Source organism: Lissotriton vulgaris, chromosome 12, assembly GCF_964263255.1.
Source record: "Lissotriton vulgaris chromosome 12, aLisVul1.2, whole genome shotgun sequence".
Taxonomy (NCBI): Eukaryota; Metazoa; Chordata; class Amphibia; order Caudata; family Salamandridae; genus Lissotriton; species Lissotriton vulgaris.
The window spans coordinates 409,579,585-409,598,896 of NC_141700.1; the positions used below are offsets into that span (position 1 = coordinate 409,579,585).

Genomic DNA, 19,312 nt, shown 5'->3' on the forward strand with positions numbered 1-19,312 from the left:
GGGGTTAGTATTCCAATTCGTATGACACCTTACTCGACATGTTTTGATAAAGCTATACCAGAGTTGGCATATAACCGCGAGGATTATAATGCACTTGAGAGTATATGGTATGCGTTATCATGGAACAGCTATTAGGACTTGGTTCCGCAAGCTGCAAACGGGCTCAGCTCATGCCAGAGCACCATCTCTCACGATTCCAAGCACTCTGCCTTCAGGATTGTCAAGGCCTGCCATAGGAGTGACTGATAGGAATACGAGTGTCCATTTTAGGGTTAGATATAGGTATACTATATCTATAGCAAGGGGTGATTACACCACCTTGCCCCAGCTGTCGTGCAGCCAGTTGTGTCAGATTTAGATGGCCAGCCAGGGGTGGCATAATACATGCTGCAGCCCTTGGTAGGCCCTGGGTACACCTATGCCCTGAGTTACAGGGTCTGATAAGGTGGCCCAGTACCAATTGGTGAATGCACCTAAGGTACACGTGTTAATTTAGAGAGAGAACAGCTAGGCTGTGGGTCTGATTGGCAGGCCCACAGCCAGGGAAGTCGTAAACCAGTGAAGCAAAAAGCAAAAATCTGGGGTGATCATAGGATTGCAGACCCTACTCTCCTTCACCGATATCTAGGGTTAAGGTCATCCCCTTTCAGGGCTCTAGTTTTCATGGCACCAGTGTTGGTTTTTATCATGGCTCTGCGTTTCTGGCGTGGAAAAGCTGTGTATGAGAACTTACGTCCGCTCGCGAGGGCGGCGTCTAAGTACTCCGACGTCATCCCGGCGCCAACGATGATGACGGACGTGGAGCCGCAGACGACGCCTACCGACGCGCAGGGGTACTACTACTCAAAATATTCCGGATCCAGTCTGACGCCTGATGATATTCTAAGGTAAGGAATCTAATACCAACTACTGTTTCTCACAGATATATCGTTACCGAAGGTAAGTAACTTGTGCGTTAAGGTCATCCCTTTCAGGGCCCTAGTTTCAATGCACCAGTGGTCAGTTTCTTGCATGGCTTTGCGTTCCTGGCACGGAAAGTCGTGTACAGAACTGACGTCAGCCCGCATGGGTGGCGCCTTAGTAGTCTCCGTGACGTCATCTCGGCCTCTAGAACACCAGCGACTGATGCAGAGCGGCATGACTCCACCTTCCGATGCTCAGGGGTACTGCTGACGAAAAACTTTCCGGATCCAGTCTGACGCCTGAGGATATTGTAATTTAAGGAATCCATTACTAACTAATGTCTCCCACAGATATATTGTTACACAAGTAAGTGACCTGTGCTACAAGGGACTTACAAGTGGCCAGAGAGGTGCCAATTGGGGGTGCAAAGGTACAGTTTTAGGGAAAAGGCATACTACCTGGGTACCTCGTTAGCAGGAACCCAGGGCACACTTAGTCAAAGAGCATCAACATAAGGCAAAAAGTAGGGGCAAACATTTCAAAAGGGATGCGTTCCTATAGGGTGGACATTTCTTACTTGTTTATTATTTTAGCTTGTAGTTTTGCAGTGTGCCATTGAAAACCTTAATAAGTGCACAAATTGCTTGTAACAATTTAGATTAAAAAACAGGGGTAAGCCCAGCACAAACTGATGTTTTATTTTCACTTGTTACAACTGTGAATTGAAAGATCTCAATTTATCTTGTTTCCAATACAGAAAACAGTTTGATTGTGTATGTGACAGGAATATAAATGTGCTAGATTTTCTTCACATGTTTTGGGATTAATGTGCGTGTTATCATTTGGTTTTTAGCAGACAAACACCCTCGTATGAAAGCATTTGACGAGGAAAGTGTTGCTTCTTTAAGTACTACACAAGATGAGACTCAGGACAGCTTCCAAATGGACAATGGAACACCAAATTCAAGCTATCTTGCTCAAGTTGGATGTACGCTGGGTAGCTCCTATTGGCCAAAGGTAAGTGCTGATTGTTTTTTGATAACGTTTTCTTGACCCTTTGGATAGTAACCCTTTTAAGCACAACATTTGTTCTTTTAGTCTTTTAGTAGAAATGTGAATCTGATGAGTCATTGGACTAATATTATCTACTAGTATGTCTAAAACAACTTGAAATGTAAAGTCTAAACTAATGTATAGAAAAAAATCAAACTGGTAACATTATCTTAATTTTGAGCTTTCATTTAGGGTAAATTCCACTCTTGCATTGAAATTCTAGAACAGACTTCTACCAGCATATTGCACAGCTAAGGAGTACTTCCGTAAACCAATAGGTGGTGCTGCGCTTGTCAAACTGACGCCCTTCTGCTCCAGAAATGATGTCCAGGGACTATTTAGATGCCACTCCCGCATGCTGATGTCTGTTCCTCTTTTCTGTGCTACCACACGCAGATCTGGAGCTCCCTCTTGTCACTCTGAGATGTGTACCTTAACATTTCAATTCAGAAGTCACTGTGTGCTAGGGAACGTCTTCACAAAAAACGGCGGGTGTTAAGTCCTGTAGGGATTGTCGCAAGCAAATGTCTGTGACAGACCCCCATCATGTGTTCCTGTGGTGCCTGGGATTGAGTCACGACTCCATGACCGGTCCTAATCAAAGGTTCAGTACCAGTCCCTTTTTTGCTCCAGAAGTCAATGAAGCAGTTTGAGAGGTTGGTCTTTATCGAGATCTAAATCGTCCATTTAGTCTAATAAGAAATAGCAGCACGGTTTGGCCCCCTCTCACCACTCATTCACCCGAGAAGGCACGAGGCCATCAACTTAGGATCCCAGCTTGCAACTGTTCGGGTGCTTCGGCCCGACGCCGTCGGGTGCCTCGGCCCCGATGCCGCCGGCGACTAAGGTCCCGGCGCACAGGACCTCACCGGATCCGCTTCCGGATCCGGGTCGTCTCCGGTCGACCTCACCGGCGCCGGCCCCGCGGGTGTCGCCCACTGTGGACGCTGTCCCCAATCTTCCCTTCGGTTCGACTCTGGCGCCGGAACAGCGCCGCTGGGCGCCGCTACTGACGGACTTTGGAAATTTTTATTTCCATGAGGAGGCCCCGTCTGTTGCACCTGTTTTATAGGAGACGGGTGACGAGGGTGACTGGGAGGGTTCTGAGGACCCTCTGGCTCTGGAGTTCCAGTCTCAAGAGGACTAGACATATGAGCTTGGGGAGGCCAGTGGTATTGACAATTCGCCAGACACTGGGTTTTTCTCCCCTCCCACCGTGGCTACGGAGGAGGGGGCTGCTTATAGTGTAGTGTTGACGAGGGCGGCCAAGGCCTTAAACCTTGAGCTCCCCATCGCGGCCGTGAGGACTAACCTCCTCACTGAGGTACTCAAACCGCAGGCAAGCTCCAGTGAGCCTCTACTGCCGTTCAATGAGGCCTTGTGTGACGTTCTTGTGGGCACTTGGTCCAAGCCCGCCACAGGTGTGCCTGTGGATAGGAACATAGCCAGACGCTACCGCCCGGCCCCGGGCGACCCTTGCTTTTGGTCCACCCATCCTACCCCTGAGAGCCTGGTTATCCAGGCCTCTACTTCCTAGACCGCATTCCCAACTGCTCCGCCCGATCGGGAATCCAAGAGATATGAACAATTCGGGAAGAAAGTGTTCTCGTTCCTGAGTTTGGGGCTGCGGTCTGTCAATACCGCGGGTATCTTGGGCCGCTACACCCACACCCTGTGGGACACGGTCGCGGACGTGCTGCCACAATGTCCGGAGGAGGTCCGGGCTAAACTCCCCCAAAGCCCTTGTGGAGGGCCGAGATGCAGCGCGATATTCCATCCGGTGTGGGCTGGATAACACGGACTCAGTGGGCAGGGCGATGGCAACGACAGTGGCGGTTCGACGCCACGCCTGGTTGAGGTCCGCCAACTTTTCGGCCGATGTCCAGGCCACACTTCTGGACATGCCGTTCGATGGCCGTCGCCTCTTTGGCGACAAGGCAGACCATGTGCTTGAGCGTTTTAAGGACTCCAGGGCTACGGCCACGTCCTTGGGCCTCTCGGCCACACGCCAGCAATCGGGTGCCTTTCGCTCCTTTCGTGGCCACGGAAGGGGCGCCCCCACACGTGCTGCCAGCCACGCACTGCAGAATGTTATACAGCGCGGTGGCGCCCGTGGAAAACGCCGTGGCGGCGGTCGGGGACAACGGCGAGGCCAGTCCACACCTCCCTCTGCAGCACCAGCCTCAAACCTTCCTAGTCCGAGTTTTCAGGCCCATGTGACGCCAGTGGGGGGCAGGGTTCGCCATCACCTCTCCCACTGGCGCACTGTCACATCGGACAGGTGGGTGCTGCAGATTGTCCGAAGGGGCTACTCCCTCTCCTTAGAGGCGACCCCTCCAGCCATGCCACCGCAATTCCACCGCGTGTCAGGGGATCACTTGCAACTTCTGCAAGAGGAAGTCATGGCCCTCTTGGTCAAGGGGGCCATTGAGCGCGTTCCTGGGCCAGAAGTAGGGTGTGGTTGTTACTCCCACTACTTTCTGGTACCCAAGAAGGGCAAAGGGGGCCTATGCCCTATCTTGGACCTACGGAACGTCAACGGCTTCCTCCGGAAAGAGAAGTTCAAGATGCTGACTTTGGCTCAGGTCTTAGCTGCCCTGGACCCTGGAGACTGGCTGGTAGCGTTGGACTTGCAGGACGCTTATTTTCACATCACGTCCTGCCGGCCCACCGGCGTTACCTGCGGTTCACGGTAGGCCACGAGCACTTGCAGTTTACCGTGCTCCCCTTCGGCCTTACCAGCGCCCCACGGGTGTTCACGAAGGTGATGGCGTTGGTCGCAGCTCATCTGCGCAGGTTAGGGGTGTCAGTCTTCCCCTACCTCGACGACTGGTTATTGAAGGCGGGCTCGCCCCAGACAGTCGTCAGCCACCTCCAGACTACGGCCGACCTCCTGCACTTGCTGGGGTTCTCCATCAACGTGCCGAAGTCGCACCTGTGTCCCTCTCAGAAGCTCCTCTTCATCGGAGCGGTTCTACACTCGGCGCAGTTTCGGGTTTATCCTCCTGAACAGCGTGTTCGGGATATTCAAGCTCTGATTCCGATCTTTCAGCCTTTATCCCGAGTCTCGGTCAGGTTGACGCTGCGGCATCTGGGGCTGATGGCCTCATGCATCCTTCTGGTGCATCACGCCAGGTGGCGATGCGGGCTTTGCAGTGGGACCTGAAGTTTCAGTGGACCCAGCATCAGGGCAACTTGTCCGATCATGTCTTGATCTCAGAGGGCACTGCAAGACAGTTGCAGTGGTGGCTCATTGACCGTGGTTGGGTCAGTGGCAGATCCCTCTCCCTACCCCCCCGGAGCACGTGGTTGTGACTGACGCGTCCCTCCAGGGCTCGGGAGGCCACATGGGAGAGGCGGAGATCAGAGGCCTCTGGTCTTCGGCGAAGTCCCGGCTTCATATCAACCTTTTGGAGCTGCGGGCGATCCGACTAGCACTAAAGGCATTCCTCCCCTCTGTCCCGGGGGAGTGTAGTGCAGGTGTTCACGGACAACACCACCGCCATGTGGTACTGCAACAAACAGGGCGGGGTGGGGTCATGGACTCTATGCCAGGAGGCTCTCCGCCTCTGGCAGTGGCTGGAACATCAGGGCGTGACCCTGGTGGTTCAACACCTGGCAGGTTCTCTGAATGCCAGGGCGGACGAACTCAGCGTCGGTGCATGATGGATCACGAATGGCGTCTGAACTCTGACGTGGCGCAAGGCCTCTTTCAGCAATGGGGAGAGCCTTGGTTAGATCTATTCGCCACAGAAGAGAACGCGCAATGTCATCAGTTCTGCGCGTTGGAATTTCCAAGGCGGCACTCGCTCGTGGACGCTTTTCGTCTCGAGTGGAGTTGCGGTCTATTGTACGCCTTTCCACCTATACCACTTCTGCCCAGAGTGCTGAAGAAGATCAGGCGCGACCGGGCCCAGGTTATTCTTGTGGCTCCGGACTGGGCACGAAGATACTAGTATCCCGAGCTACTCAGCATGTCAGTCGATCCCCCGATTCGTCTGCCTCTTCGGGAGGACCTTCCGTCGCAGCAGTAGGGGACGGTTCTGCACCCGAACCTGTCCAGTCTCCACCTACAATCTTGTAGATTGAGCGGCGGCAGTTGAGGCTATTTGACTTGCCTCCCGAAGTCTGTGATGTCATTCTGGCAGCCAGGCGTTCCTCCACAAAGTCGGTATACGCCTGCAGGTGGAACAGATTTGTGGCATGGTGCACAGCAAAGGCTGTGGACCCACTCTTTGCACCCCTTTCTGAGGTTCTCCTCTTTCTTCTTCCCCTTGCCCAGCAGGGCTCTGCTCTGGGCACTATCATAGGGTACCTTTCTGCCCTTTCTGCCTTCTTACGGCTACCTGATCAGCCTTGCTTGTTCAAGTCCCCCATTGTAAATAGGTTTTTGAAGGGCATCACACACATGTTCCCTCCCGCTCCCTTCTTGATGCCCCAGTGGGACTTAAATCTTGTACTTACTTAACTAATGTGTGCTCCCTTTGAGCCGCTCCATAACTGTCCTCTCAGTCTTCTTACTTTGAAGACTGCTTTCCTGGTGGCCATCACCTCTGCCAGGAGAGTGAGTGAGCTCCAGGCTCTTTCTTCTACACCTCCTTTCCTCTCGGTCCAACCGGACAAGGTTGTGTTGCGGACGAGACCCTCTTTCCTGCCCAAGGTTGTCACGGCCTTCCACATCGGGCAGTCCATTATCATGCCCACCTTCTTTCCGCCTCAGCATCCCTCGAAAGAGGAAGAGGCTCCACCAGCTGGACCCAAAACGTGCGCTCTCTTATTATCTGGATCGCACACGCCAGTTCCGGGTGGATGACCAACTCTTTGTTGGTTGCGTGGGCGCGAAGAAGGGAAACGCGGTGCACAAGCGGACCATCTCGCGGTGGATCATCTTGTGTATCCAGGCATGCTACTCCTTGGCCAAAAAGGAGCCCCCTGTTGGATTGCGGGCTTTTCTACTCGGGCCACGTCGACTACAACTGCCCTGGGCCGAGGAGTGCCCTTGCAGGACATTTGCCAGGCAGCTACGTGGGCCTCGCTGCACACGTTTGCAGGACACTACTGCCTGGACAGCCAAGTACGGAGGGATGGCTTCTTTGGCCGTTCCGTCCTCCAGGACTTTCTGGTGTGATTATTGGTTCGCAGACCCACCGGGGTTGGTATTGCTGGGGTATCTATTCTAAGGTAAGGAATCTGTCACTAACGTGTCTCTTTCAGGTGCACAAGTTACTACTTGTGTAACGATGTATCTGTAAGAGACATTAGTTAGTGATAGATTCCTTACCGACCCACCCATCCTCCCCGTTCTGCGAACCGATATCCAGGGTTAAGGTCATCCCCTTTCAGGGCCCTAGTTTCATGGCACCAGTGTTGGTTCTATCATGGCTCTGGGTATCTGGCGCGGAAAAGCTGTGTATCAGAACTGACGTCAGTGCGCATGGGCGGCGTCTAAGTGCTCCGACGTCATTCCGGCGCTAACGACGCGGAGCCGCGGACCACTCCTACCGACTCGCAGGGGTATTGCTACGCAAAAATTTCCGGATCCAGTCTGACGCCCGGGGATATTCTAAGGTAAGGAATCTATCACTAACTAATGTCTCTTACAGATATATTGTTACACAAGTAGTAACTTGTGCGTCTTAATGGACGCCTTCCAGCCCAAGGAGACCTCTTCGGAACCCCTTTTGCCATTTAATGGGACACTGACCGATACCTAGTTGGGCACCTGGGCCAAGCCCTACACTATCTTCCAACAGCATCCCGGTCAACAGACAAATAGCAAGATACCATTGTCCTGACGGGGGTGACCCTGAGTTGCTGTAAGAACCTTGCCTGTATGTTTGGTTGTAGAGATGTCTACAGGCAGGTCTAATCCCGGACAACTACCCCGAGAGGGAATCAATGCGAGTACAAATGTATGGAAAGCTAGTTTTTTCTTCCACCACTCTGGCCCTCCAGTCTGTGAATACCAGCTTCTCCTGAGACATTACTCCCACGCTGTTTGGAACTCTGTAGCTCTGTTCCTCCCTAGAGTTTAAGGAGAAATCCAACCCAGACCATCCAGTGCCCAAGCAAGATGAAGGCCTTCTTTCAATTTTTGACATGTTGACACACAGATTTCCTGTCTTGGACATTTGCCTAGTGGCTACATGGGCATCTCTCCATACATTCACAAAGCGCTATTGTCTGTGCAGTAGGTTCGCTGAGAGGGCCATTTTCCACGCTTGATCCAGCAGGACTTTCTGATTTGAGTCTATTCACAGACCCTCCTACAAATAAGTATTGTTTTGATATCTATTCCGACGATGATGAATCTGCAGCTAGCTGAGCAGCAGCTTCACCATCAGTGTGAAGCCCCACGGCGCCACCCACTGGTGCTCAGAAGTACAGATGAAAAGTTTCCTGATCCATTCTGACACCTGATGAATATACAAAAAGTGAGGAATCTGCGGCTAGATGGTCTCTACAAGACAGTAAGTAACTCGTTCTTCTGCATCATAAGATGCGGATCCGGAGCATTTTCTTGGTTTTCAAGATCTTTTTTCACCCAAAATATTTTCCAGTGTGCAAAGGAAAATATCACTCTTAAGACAACAGGGTTCAAACCGTGTAGGGACTATTGCACAGATGTCTGTGATGGACCCTCATGAAGTGTGTCTTTGGTGCCTAGGTTTGAATCACAACTCTAAGGCCTGTGATAAAGGTGCCTAGATTAACTTGAAGACCATACAGGTCTGCAAGACTAAACTTTGTGCAGCCACCGTTCGAAAGAAAAGTCCAGTTTCCCAAGTTGTTCCTGCACAGTCGGACTTTGGGTAAGTCTAATAAAAAGTTGAAGTAGGAGTTAGCCTATTCCTGCCACTATCAAACTGCAGAGAGGGCATGAGGGTGTCAACGTGCCTCATGGTCTCGCTTCCAATCTCTATTGGAGCCAGTTCAGAATATTATCTCAGCGAACCCGGAGGTTCCAGGGTCCATCAGCAGGGTCAAAGTAGAGGCCTTCAGAGAGGCACAGGGTCAAGGCTGATTTGCAGATGACCATGTCTGAACTGGGGTGGTGTGGAGTGCAAAAAAACTATGGATTTGGGCCCAGATCTCTGTACTGGGGTGAATGTATGACATTGTTCTGCATTCTGTTCATCAACTGTTGTTTTTGCATGTTCGAGGCATGTGGGCTGCTGAATTTATATCTTAGCATAGATCGCTGCCTAGTGTTGGGTCCGGATGATTGCACCTTGTTGTCCTGGAAGAGTCTTCGAAGTATCATGAGATAGGTGACTCCTCCCCTGGACTACAGTGTGCATGGGCATCTTCTCCATCCTTAGATTGTTTTTTTTCCGCCATTGGGTTCGGATGTTATTACTCTACTCCAACTTTGGAACCGAAACTTAACTACTTTCTTAGGCCAAAAGGCCTTCTACTTCGACGGTACTGTTCTCGTTCGGTACTTCTTGACTCAACCAAACTTTACATCTCTATCCGGTCGTAGACGCGGGCGGTTGGGCCTTTCGACGTGACGTGGGCCTGCTGTCGATGGAAAGGAGCCCGTTCAAAAGGTGCCCACAATGCCACTCCAAATTCCCACATACTGACAAACCTACAAGATGCAACAAGTGCTGATCACCGGAGCACAACAAAGAAAATTGCCCAGGGTGTGCTAAATTCCGTTCAAAGAAGACCAAGAGATGCAGCGGCCGGAACCGGAGAACATCTTCGATGATGAATACGACCTCCCAGAAGCGGCGGGGAGGACCGTCTGACTCCGATGACCAAATCACACTGGGGCAAAAAGTGAGTACCCAGCCCCCAACACGCTTATCCCAAAAGATAAGGCTCCGGTCGAAGCATCGCCTAAACGCCTTAGCCGAGATCGACAAGCTCCTTCAGAAGCCCCGCCTTCCGGCTCGGCTCCGAAGCCCAAAACCAGGCCTTCTGATAGCCCAGGACAGAGTACCATTCTTCCCAAGAAGGTTGTCGACCCCAAAAGGGTTGTCGAAACGAAGGTCGTCGATCCGAAGAAGGTCGTCAAACTGAAGAAGGTGGTCGAACCAAAGAAGGTAGCCCAACCCAAAAAGCTTATCGAGTCGAAAGCTATGGAGCCAAAGAAGAGCCTCAACCAAAACTGGTTGTTGATCCATAAAGTACACCCGACCCAAAGAAGGCCGTTGATCCTAAAAAGAGTGTCGATCAACAAAAGCAGGATCACACTACAAAGCCTGTCGAGCCGAAAAAAGCCATTTACTCGACCAAAAACATTGAGCCGAAAAAAGCTGTCGAGCTTAAACGTATCAAACCAAAAGCTCAAGTCGATCCGAAACAGGTAGTCGACCCAAACGATCTGGAAAAGACTGTTAAACCAACTAAAGGACGTCGAACCAAAAAAGGTTACAGACCCGAAAGCAACAGCCGAGCCGAAAAAAGCTCCACAAATAAAGGCCCTCGAGCCAAAAGGTCACAAACAAGTCACTAAGCCAAAAACATCGGCGCCAAAGCCTTGGACAGTTGAGGAAGAACTCTTCCATCCTGATCCAGTAACTGAGGAACAACCTAAACTTTATACAGACCCTTAAACAGGACACATTACAGTTTATCACCGGAAAAAGAGACCATTGGACACAGACACTCCTTCCCCTGTTCCGCCAAAGGAAAAAGACTTCGGGACATCTCCCTCAAGGCCTTTTACTCCTCCTCATTTCTTTATTAATATGCCTTTTGTGCCCTACTCTCCTACACATTCACATTTTTTTTATTATTATATTTTTGTTACGTAAAAAACAGTGGTGTACATCACAATCATACAGTGAAAAGGCTTACAATTGTGCCGTGGGGAATTCAAAGCAGGAAGAGGATAGTTCAATACCAAAACAGTATGCATTACAGTTCATCATCATACATTAACTAATGCGAGTGGGTCGTCGGCTCGGGAAATCTGCGGGGTTCGCATATATAGCCCCTATAATCATTCCAGCTGGACCATATCTCGACCCATTTCTTCGGGCATCCCCTGGCCATATACAGTCTTCTCCTGGAGCATGCACCAGTCCATATCTTTTTTCCAGGAGCCAAGCGTTGGTGGCCCCGCAGCCCCCCACAACCTAGCTATGTTCCTTTTCGCTATTGCGAAGCCCAGCGTGGTCCAGGCCCTCCCGCGTGCAGATAGATCAGTGGGCGCCCATATATTCAATAGACATCTCTTCGCCTCAACTCGGAGCTCTATCTCCCACACGTCCCGCTTGCAGCGGTGTATCCGCTGCCAGTAAGCCTGGAGCAGTGGGCATTCCCATAGGATATGGAAAAATGTCCCAGCCTCCCCACAACCCCTCCCCACACCCCCTCCTGCAGAGCCCGTCCACACTGCTGCCCATCAATTGTAATCTCGTTCCTGATATATATACTCGATGGAGGATCTCCAACTGTATCAGGCGGATCCTGGCTGATATGGCCACTTCCTTAGGGGATGCCAGCGCACTCCGCCACTCTTCCTCAGCTATTTCCTACCCATCGGACTCCCACTTTCTTTTAAGGGGTTGCAATATATCAGGGGAGTTGTTGATAATTTTTTTATATGTGAGGGAGATAGCGTGCTCGGGGAGGTGTCTGTCCAGTTACCTATCCTCTAGAGGGGAAGCGGCTGGGGGAAGTGTCCCATGGGGAATGTTGGATTGGAGGGAGTGTCGGACCTGTAGTTAGCGGTAATGTTCTGTCTGTGAGAGCTCATATGTGTGTTGGAGGGAAGCAAACAAGGCCACCCCCCTGCTCCCCATAAATCTCTTATGTGGGAGATCCCAATCAGGTCCCAATTACGGAACCCTTTAGTACTGCTTAGTGTGCCCAGTCTTTCGGATGCCCATAGCGGGGTCGCCATAGTCAAAGTATCAGCCCAGCCTAGTTTCCGTTGTGCCATGTGCCAGATTTGTACCGAGTGTTTGGTGGGCCCAGTAAGTGGATATCTGCCAGGCCTGGAGTATAGTGCCGCCTCATAGTTTCCCCCGGGTAGGAGCCATCAATCCATTCCGAACCCTGGATCATTACCATCGCAGTATGTGCCCTGATTGATGGCCGCAAGATGGGCTGCCCAGTAGTACTTACGAATATCTGGGAGCGCTATACCCCCTTCATACCAACCTAACGTCAGCTTCTGAAGGGAGATACGGGGTGCCCCTGCCCACAATAACTCTCTGAGCGTGGTTTCAAGAGATGCGAAGTATGACTGTGGCACCAGGTCAGGGTAATTCTGCAGGGCGTATAAAAATCTCGGCAGCGCCATCATTTTGAAAAGTGACGCTCTGCCCAATAGCGACAGTGGGAGCTTCTGCCAGGAGGCCGAGTCTCTTTTGAGCCTTTGCATGGGTGGCAGGAGGTTTTTCTCATACCGGGTGGCCGCGTCCTTAGAGACAAAAATCCCAAGATATTTAAATCCGTCGGTGGCGACCCTTATCGGGCAACGGTTTGGGATCGTCGGGGGATCGCCATGGAGGACATACATTACAGACTTGCCCCAGTTTATACTATATCCAGAGTTTCTACCGAAACTGGTGAATATGTCCATGGCCCCTATAAGTGACTTGCGAGGATTTGTGCGATATAAAAGGATATCATCCGCGTAGAGTGATACCTTGTCCTCCCACCCGTCTGCCCATCGGAGCCCCTTGATAGAAAGGTCTTGCCTGATCCAAGCGGCCAGGGGCTCAAGAGATAGGGCAAAAAGCAGGGGCGACTGAGGGCACCCCTGGCGCGTCTCTCTTTCAAGACAAAAGACCTCAGAAAGTTTGTTATTTACGGTGACTTGGGCCAAGGGCTCAGCGTATAGGAGCCGACCCACCCTATCAATTCGGGACCGAAGCCCAATTTCCGAAGGACCGTCATCGTGTATGGCCACTCCAAGGTGTCAAAAGCCATGGCGGCATCCAGTGACCCCACTACTGCGTCCTCCTGGATGGTGTGGCAGTGTCCCAAAACGCCATGTAGTCGCGAAGATTGAGTGCAGTGTTGCGATGCGGCATAAAGCCCGACTGGTCAGGGTGAACCAACGTTGGCAGGGCCTGCTTAAGTCTGTTAGCCAGAACCTTGGCCAGGATCTTGGGTTCAGCTTTGAGCAAAGAAATAGGTAGATACGAGGCACATGAGTTTCTGGGTTTGCCTTCCTTCGGATTGCCACAATAGTGGCGACACGTTGGTCTCTAGGCAGTACGCCCTGTTCCTTTCTTTCCTCAATCATCCGTTTGAGATACGGGCTAAGGCCATCAGAGTTGAGCTTGTAAAGTTCAATGGGGAGCCCATTGGGTCCCATGACTTTACCCGAGTCGAGGTCACGAATAGCACAACCCAGCTCCTCCGTCGATATCGGAGCCTCCAAGAGTACACGCTCTTCCTCTGTGAGGGCCGGCAGACTAATATCTGTCAGCAAATCAACAGAGTCCTCCTCAGGCCGGTCCGACCCTCTGCTATAAACCTTCCGATAGTGTCTCTCAAACTCCGCTACAACCTCTCGGGGTTCAGTTATGGTCGCTCCCGTCTCGGTCCTAAGTTCCGCGACCACCTTCTGCGCCTGTTTCTTCTTATCCAGCCATGCTATTAGCTTGCCTGCCTTGTCCCCTTGGTCGTACACCCTACCCTCTCTGTCTCGGAGGACAGCTTTGGCAGCAAATGTGGCCAGCATCATATATTCCGCTCTCTTGAGTTGCAGCCGGTGGGCTATCTTTGGATCTCCGTCTTCAAGCCCAGCAGCCTCCAGGTCGCGCAAGTCCCCCTCCACTTTGACCAACTGCATCTCCCTCTCCCTACGACGTCCCGCGATCGCCGAGAGGGCCTCCCCTCTGAGCACGGTTTTAAACGCCTCCCATAAGACCACAGAGGAATCAATTGTACCATCATTATCCACATAATAGCGGTCAGTCGCCAGCATAAGAGTGTTACGGGTGTCTGCTTTGCGGAGATACCAGGCGTTGATCGGCGCTATACCGCCCTCCCGCCTGTCTCCGATAGTGAGGTGGACCAGCAGAGGGGAGTGGTCCGAGATTCCCCACGCTAAGCGGGTGGCTTCCTGAATAACGGTGCCATGTTGTAAATGTGTGACAATGTAGTCTAAGCGGGAGAAGAAACTGTGAGGACCCGAGAAAAAGGTAAATTGGCTGTCAGTAGGGTGCTTGAAACGCCAAAGGTCAGTAAGGCCAAATGTCAACAAAATCTGCCAACCATGCGTGGCCGGAAGGTATGTCACTGGGGGGATGCCTGTCATAGAGCCCTGCTACCACAGCATTAAAATCACCCCCCACAAAGAGCTGGCCATCCGGAAGGGAAAGGAGCAGTTTTCCTAAATCCTGAAAAGATTGGGTTTGTAGCCCAGGCGGGATATAGCTAGTGACCAGGTTCACCCTGCTGCCCTCCCATCTACCCGAGATGGCCGCAAATCGGCCCTGTTCGTCAGTCTTTATGGTCCATCACCAAGGGGAGGCTGCGTCTCACCATTATACCCACCCCGCGGGACCCAGAGGTAAAGCCAGCATGGATCATAAGGAGGTACCCTAATCGATTAAGGGCATGACACGTGTTTCCCAGTAGGTGGGTCTCCTGCAGGAGCACAACATCCGGTAGGTGTCGTTTAATTAATTGTAAGACTATAGTTCTCTTGAGTTTATCCCCCAGTCCGTTGACGTTCCAACTCAAAATCCTGAGACCTTTATCCCACCCCATGGCGGCACGGTTTGAGGACTGTAGTAAAAACCTTGACGCCCCTGGCACATTCCTGCAAAATGATCATCGTGATACGCTGTGACAACACCAAACAACTCCCAACCCCACCCCCCCCAACTTCCCCTCCAACCCTAGCTCCCCCCACCCCCCTGGAACAACTTGCCTCCCCCCCAATCCCCCTACCCTGCTTCCCTGCTCCGTAGGTTTCGAACTACCCACATCCCCAATTAGCAGAGCGCCTTTCGCCCCAAACCTGAAAAAGAGGAGAAAAATTAGCCCCGACCACCCCCCCCCCCCCCCCCCTACCACTCCCCTTAAGGTTCCTTCTCTCTAAGGAGCGTGCACCGGCCCCAACTCCAGCCGCCACCCGTTCCCACCTCACTTAACTTCACATTACATTTAGGTACTACACTCCGCCTGAAATTGTACGAACATCCTTCTGCGGCAGAGCCATTTCCTTAGCAGCCAGTGTTACAGTCCGCCCCGGGCTCGTGTGGGCCCGCGGGTCAAACAATGGTTAAGGGGGTTAGCCGTAGTAGACGTAAGAGTCAGTTAAGTCCACACCCTCCCAGGGCCAACCATCAATACCCCCCCAAAGACTATACCCGACCAGAAATAGGCCTAGATGGCCCGCCCCCTAGCCCCAGCGCCCACAATACGTTACATTAATGGACGATCAGGCCAGCAGTTCTGTCGCCTTCATGCTTCTGCTCCCTCACGGAGGGACCCCCACCGGGGACTCGCCGATCTGGACCTCCATGAGCGGTGACTCTGCACGTCCGCCTCTGATCTTCCGGCCGTCGAAGCAGGAGATGCTGCCTGAGTGTCTCTCCAGTTCTCACCGCCAGTCTGGCCTTACGTTCTCGCCGACTCCCGATCAAGCCATTCTTGCTCATCCGCTGGTGAGGTGAAGAAAAGGGATCTGCCCCCGGCTATGATTTTGAGCTTAGCCGGAAAGAACATCATGTATTTGATACCCCATTCCTGCAATATTGCTTTGACACCTACGAAGGAGCGCCGCTCCCTCTGCACTTGGAGCGTGAAGTCCGGGAAAAAGCGAATTATGGCATTTTCATAATGCAGGTACCCCGCCTGTATTGCTGTTTGTAGGATGGCGTCCCTGTCCCTGTAGTTTAGTATTTTGGCAATTATCGTCCTGGGCAGGGCTCCCGGTTTGGGCGCGTTCCACGGTGAAGATCTTTGACAATCTTTTGGGTTTGAGGTGGGTGAGGATCAGATCTTCTAGAAAGAGTTCTACACTTGGCCCTTCCAGTTCCTCCGGCACACCCACCACGCGTACGGTGCTCCTCCGGGCCCTCCCTTCCTGGTCCTCGAGGCGCCCAGCCATCTGTCGGTGCTGGTGCACAAGTTCGTTAATTCGCTGTTCCATGTCCTTTGTTGATGTCTGGAGCACTCTGATATCAGCTTCGTTCGCCTTGGCCTTTTCGGAGGTTTTCCCGAGGTCCGCGCGTAGGAGGTTAACTTCGATGGAGACTTTATCGATCTTGGTCTCCAGAGTTGCGCCCAGCGTTTGTATGGCTGTCAGAATGGAGGCCAGCGACGGTTCTGTCTGTCCGGCCAGGTCCACCGTCGCCCCCGCAGCCTGCTGCGTCCCCTTCTGCACCGTGTATTTGTCTAGCTTGTTAGACTGCGTGGTGTGGATTGTTTTGGCCTCATGATTGCGGCGCAGTTTCTACTTACGGTGACGTCCGATCTCCTGGTGCTGCCTCTGTGCGCCAGTGCCCCTCCTGGATCCGCCACCTGCACACCGTGCCGTTAGAATCCCCCCCCCCTGCCCCCCCCCCCCCCCAGGCCGATCTGCCGGGCACCAGTCCTCAAGCAGGCCCCGTCCGCCAATCAAAGTCACAAGGCAGTCCCGGTCTCTACCGGGTCCCTGCTCCCACCTCCGTCAGTCGTCTCTGCCAGACGGGGAATAAAAACGTCACGTTGCAGCCCTCCTGTGGCCTCCCCGACTCACTTTGGATGCCCAGCCTGTAAACAGCGGGCCGTGTAGGCACCTCCGTCCCTTGGGCCCACACAGTCTCTGCAGGGACCACAGTGTCTCCTTCCACTGTCCGCCCTTACCCATGCTGCGCCTCTCACTATATGCTCTAGGGTGCCTTTATAGTGTAGGAGCTTTTCTGGCCAACGGGGACCGACTGTCTGTTGCTGTGGATCCACCACCCAGCCGCTATGGCCGCCGCCGAGTTCCTGGTCCACCACCAGTCCCGCCTCCTACTATCGTGCCTCACAGGGCCTCAGACTGTAAAACCAGCCGTCGATGGGGGTTCCGGCCGGAGCGACTACCCTTATTTGGCCCCGCTGCAGGAGTGTCTCGATTACGCTGCAGTGCAGACCCTGCACCCGTTCCGTCCCGCTTAGGCCCCAAAGCCGGGGCCTGTTGTAAAAGTCCGGCCGTCCAGTCACACAGCCGCGTTCCTCTCAGAGAGCTGGTCCAGGATCTCCGATGTGTGGCGCGGCCCCGGGGGCACGTATCGGGACCGGAGTTAGATTGAGCTGCTCCGCTTCCTTTCCTCCACACCAGGATGCCAGTGATGTGCAGCCCCAGCGGATTTGACGGATTTCAGCAGAGTGAAGGGTTTAGGCTCCGAGGAGCTCCCGGGTTAAGTGCCCATCTCAGTTGGCACCGGGCCACGCCCCACATTCACATTTTAATGATGGGGATAACATGGGGGAAGATCCTCAGGATAATTTTAATGAACCAGAGGATCCTTATGCACAGGATGACACATGGGATGACCAGGATGATCCATATGACCCACAACCCATCCCAGACACCTCCCCATACCCTACAAAGCCGTCCTCTACTGACAACACCATTGTTTTTAACCAACTGCTGGATAGGGCAGCAACATACCACAATGTCGACATGCACACTGGCCCAATAGAAGATTTTCTATTTGACACTTTTCCTACTTCTGAGAAAAATGTCAGGACACTTCCTATGTTAAAAGGGGTACTAAAACAAACGCCAGACATATTCAAAGATCCAGCCAGAGCACGTGTACTCAATCCCAGGATTGAGAAGAAGTATAAGGCGGCCCCTACAGACTCTACTAATTATTAAATCCCAGTTGCCTTTAGACTCACTAGTAGTAGCAAACACTCGAAAGAGAGCTAACTCGCAAACAACAGGAGATGCTCCCCTCCTGACAAAGAGTTTAAAATATTAGAAGCCTCAGGCAAAAGAGTAGTCTCACAGGCTGCTAATTCATGGAGGATTGCGAACACACAAGCTCTACTAGCACGCTATGATGGAGCACATTACAATCAACTTGAAGGTTTACTGCAACACCTTTCAGAACCTTTTAAAGCTCAGGCTAACGACCTCATACAGGAAGGCAAATTTATAACGAATGTTTCCATTAAATGTGCGCTTGACGCAGCTGACACTTCAGGTCCATTAATAATAGCGTATTACTAAGCAGACACGTGTGGCTACGCATCTCTGGTTTTAAAAACGAGGTGCAATCCACCATCCTCAACCAACCAGTTAACCAAGACTTCCTGTTTGGCCCTGCAGTAGATACCATCTTAGACAAAATGAGAAAAGATACCGAAACTGCTAAGTCTATGGGCGCACTTCAGTTTCATCAACATAGAGGTTCCTTTTGTCGCTCCTCCTACAGAGGCTCCGCAAGAGGCAACACATCACAAACTTCCTCTACATACAAAAGCAACACCAAAAGTTCCTTTAATAAAGCTCCAACAGAAGAGGTTATAGAGGCAACAATAACAAGGGCGGAGGACGTGGCGGCAATAACACCAGAGCCTCCACTGCCGCCAAACAATAACTTCATCACACTCCCTCCAGGCCATCCAACACCAGTCGGAGGCAGAATCAAACAATTCCTGCCAGTCTGGAACTCCATTACCACAGACAGGTGGGTGAGACAAATTATCCAGTTTGGGTATTGCCTGGAACTCACTTCTACTCCACCCAACATACCACCCAAACATCGTCCTATGTCCAAAGAACACATCACATTGTTACAACAAGAGGTCGTGTCCATGCTACAAAAGGGAGCAATAGAACCAGTCCCTTTTCAACACCAAGGAACAGGGGTATACGCTCTATACTTCCTAATTCCCAAAAAGGATGGATCCCTCAGACCCATACTAGACCTCAGACCGCTAAATCAATACATACTCTCAGGGTATTTCCATATGATTACTCTACAACAAGTACTCCCGTTACTCCAGCTAAGCGACTTCCTTGCTACATTGGACGTCAAAGATGCATATTTTCACATACCTATACATCCAGCTCACAGGAAATACCTCAGGTTCACAATAGAAGACCAACATTATCAATTCAAAGTTCTCCCCTTCGGGGTGACTACAACTCCAAGAGTTTTCAAAAATGTCTAGTGGTAGTAGCTTTGAAGGGAGTGAGCGACCGAAATACCCTTGAGGGCTTGGGTAATGAAAGTGAAAAGGTAAGTTTGCCTTCAAGGGACTTTATTTAATCTGTATTTTATCTAGTTAAGATTGTTTGGAAAAGGACCAGTCAATTGTCCTTGAAGTGAATAAATCAACAATTTACTTAAAAAACATTGCTTCAACATATAACATATAAACATATAAACAAAGACACAAGGTGTATACGAAAAAATATATTTTTATCAAGTGGTTCATTCAAAGA

At 51.7% G+C, this 19,312-nt stretch overlaps 1 protein-coding gene across 5 annotated transcripts in view; it reads left to right on the plus strand.

The window, feature by feature from the left end:
• Positions 1-19,312, plus strand: part of CHD9 (chromodomain helicase DNA binding protein 9) — a 2,197,083-nt gene that overhangs the window by 1,857,588 nt on the left and 320,183 nt on the right. For 4 of the 5 annotated variants that reach the window (XM_086945174.1, XM_086945175.1, XM_086945176.1 and 1 more), the window contains one exon: positions 1,757-1,920. In XM_086945174.1, the coding sequence (XP_086801300.1) occupies positions 1,757-1,920 (164 nt within the window). The remainder of the gene's footprint in view (positions 1-1,756; positions 1,921-19,312) is intronic. The other variant, XM_086945177.1, reaches the window with a different exon arrangement.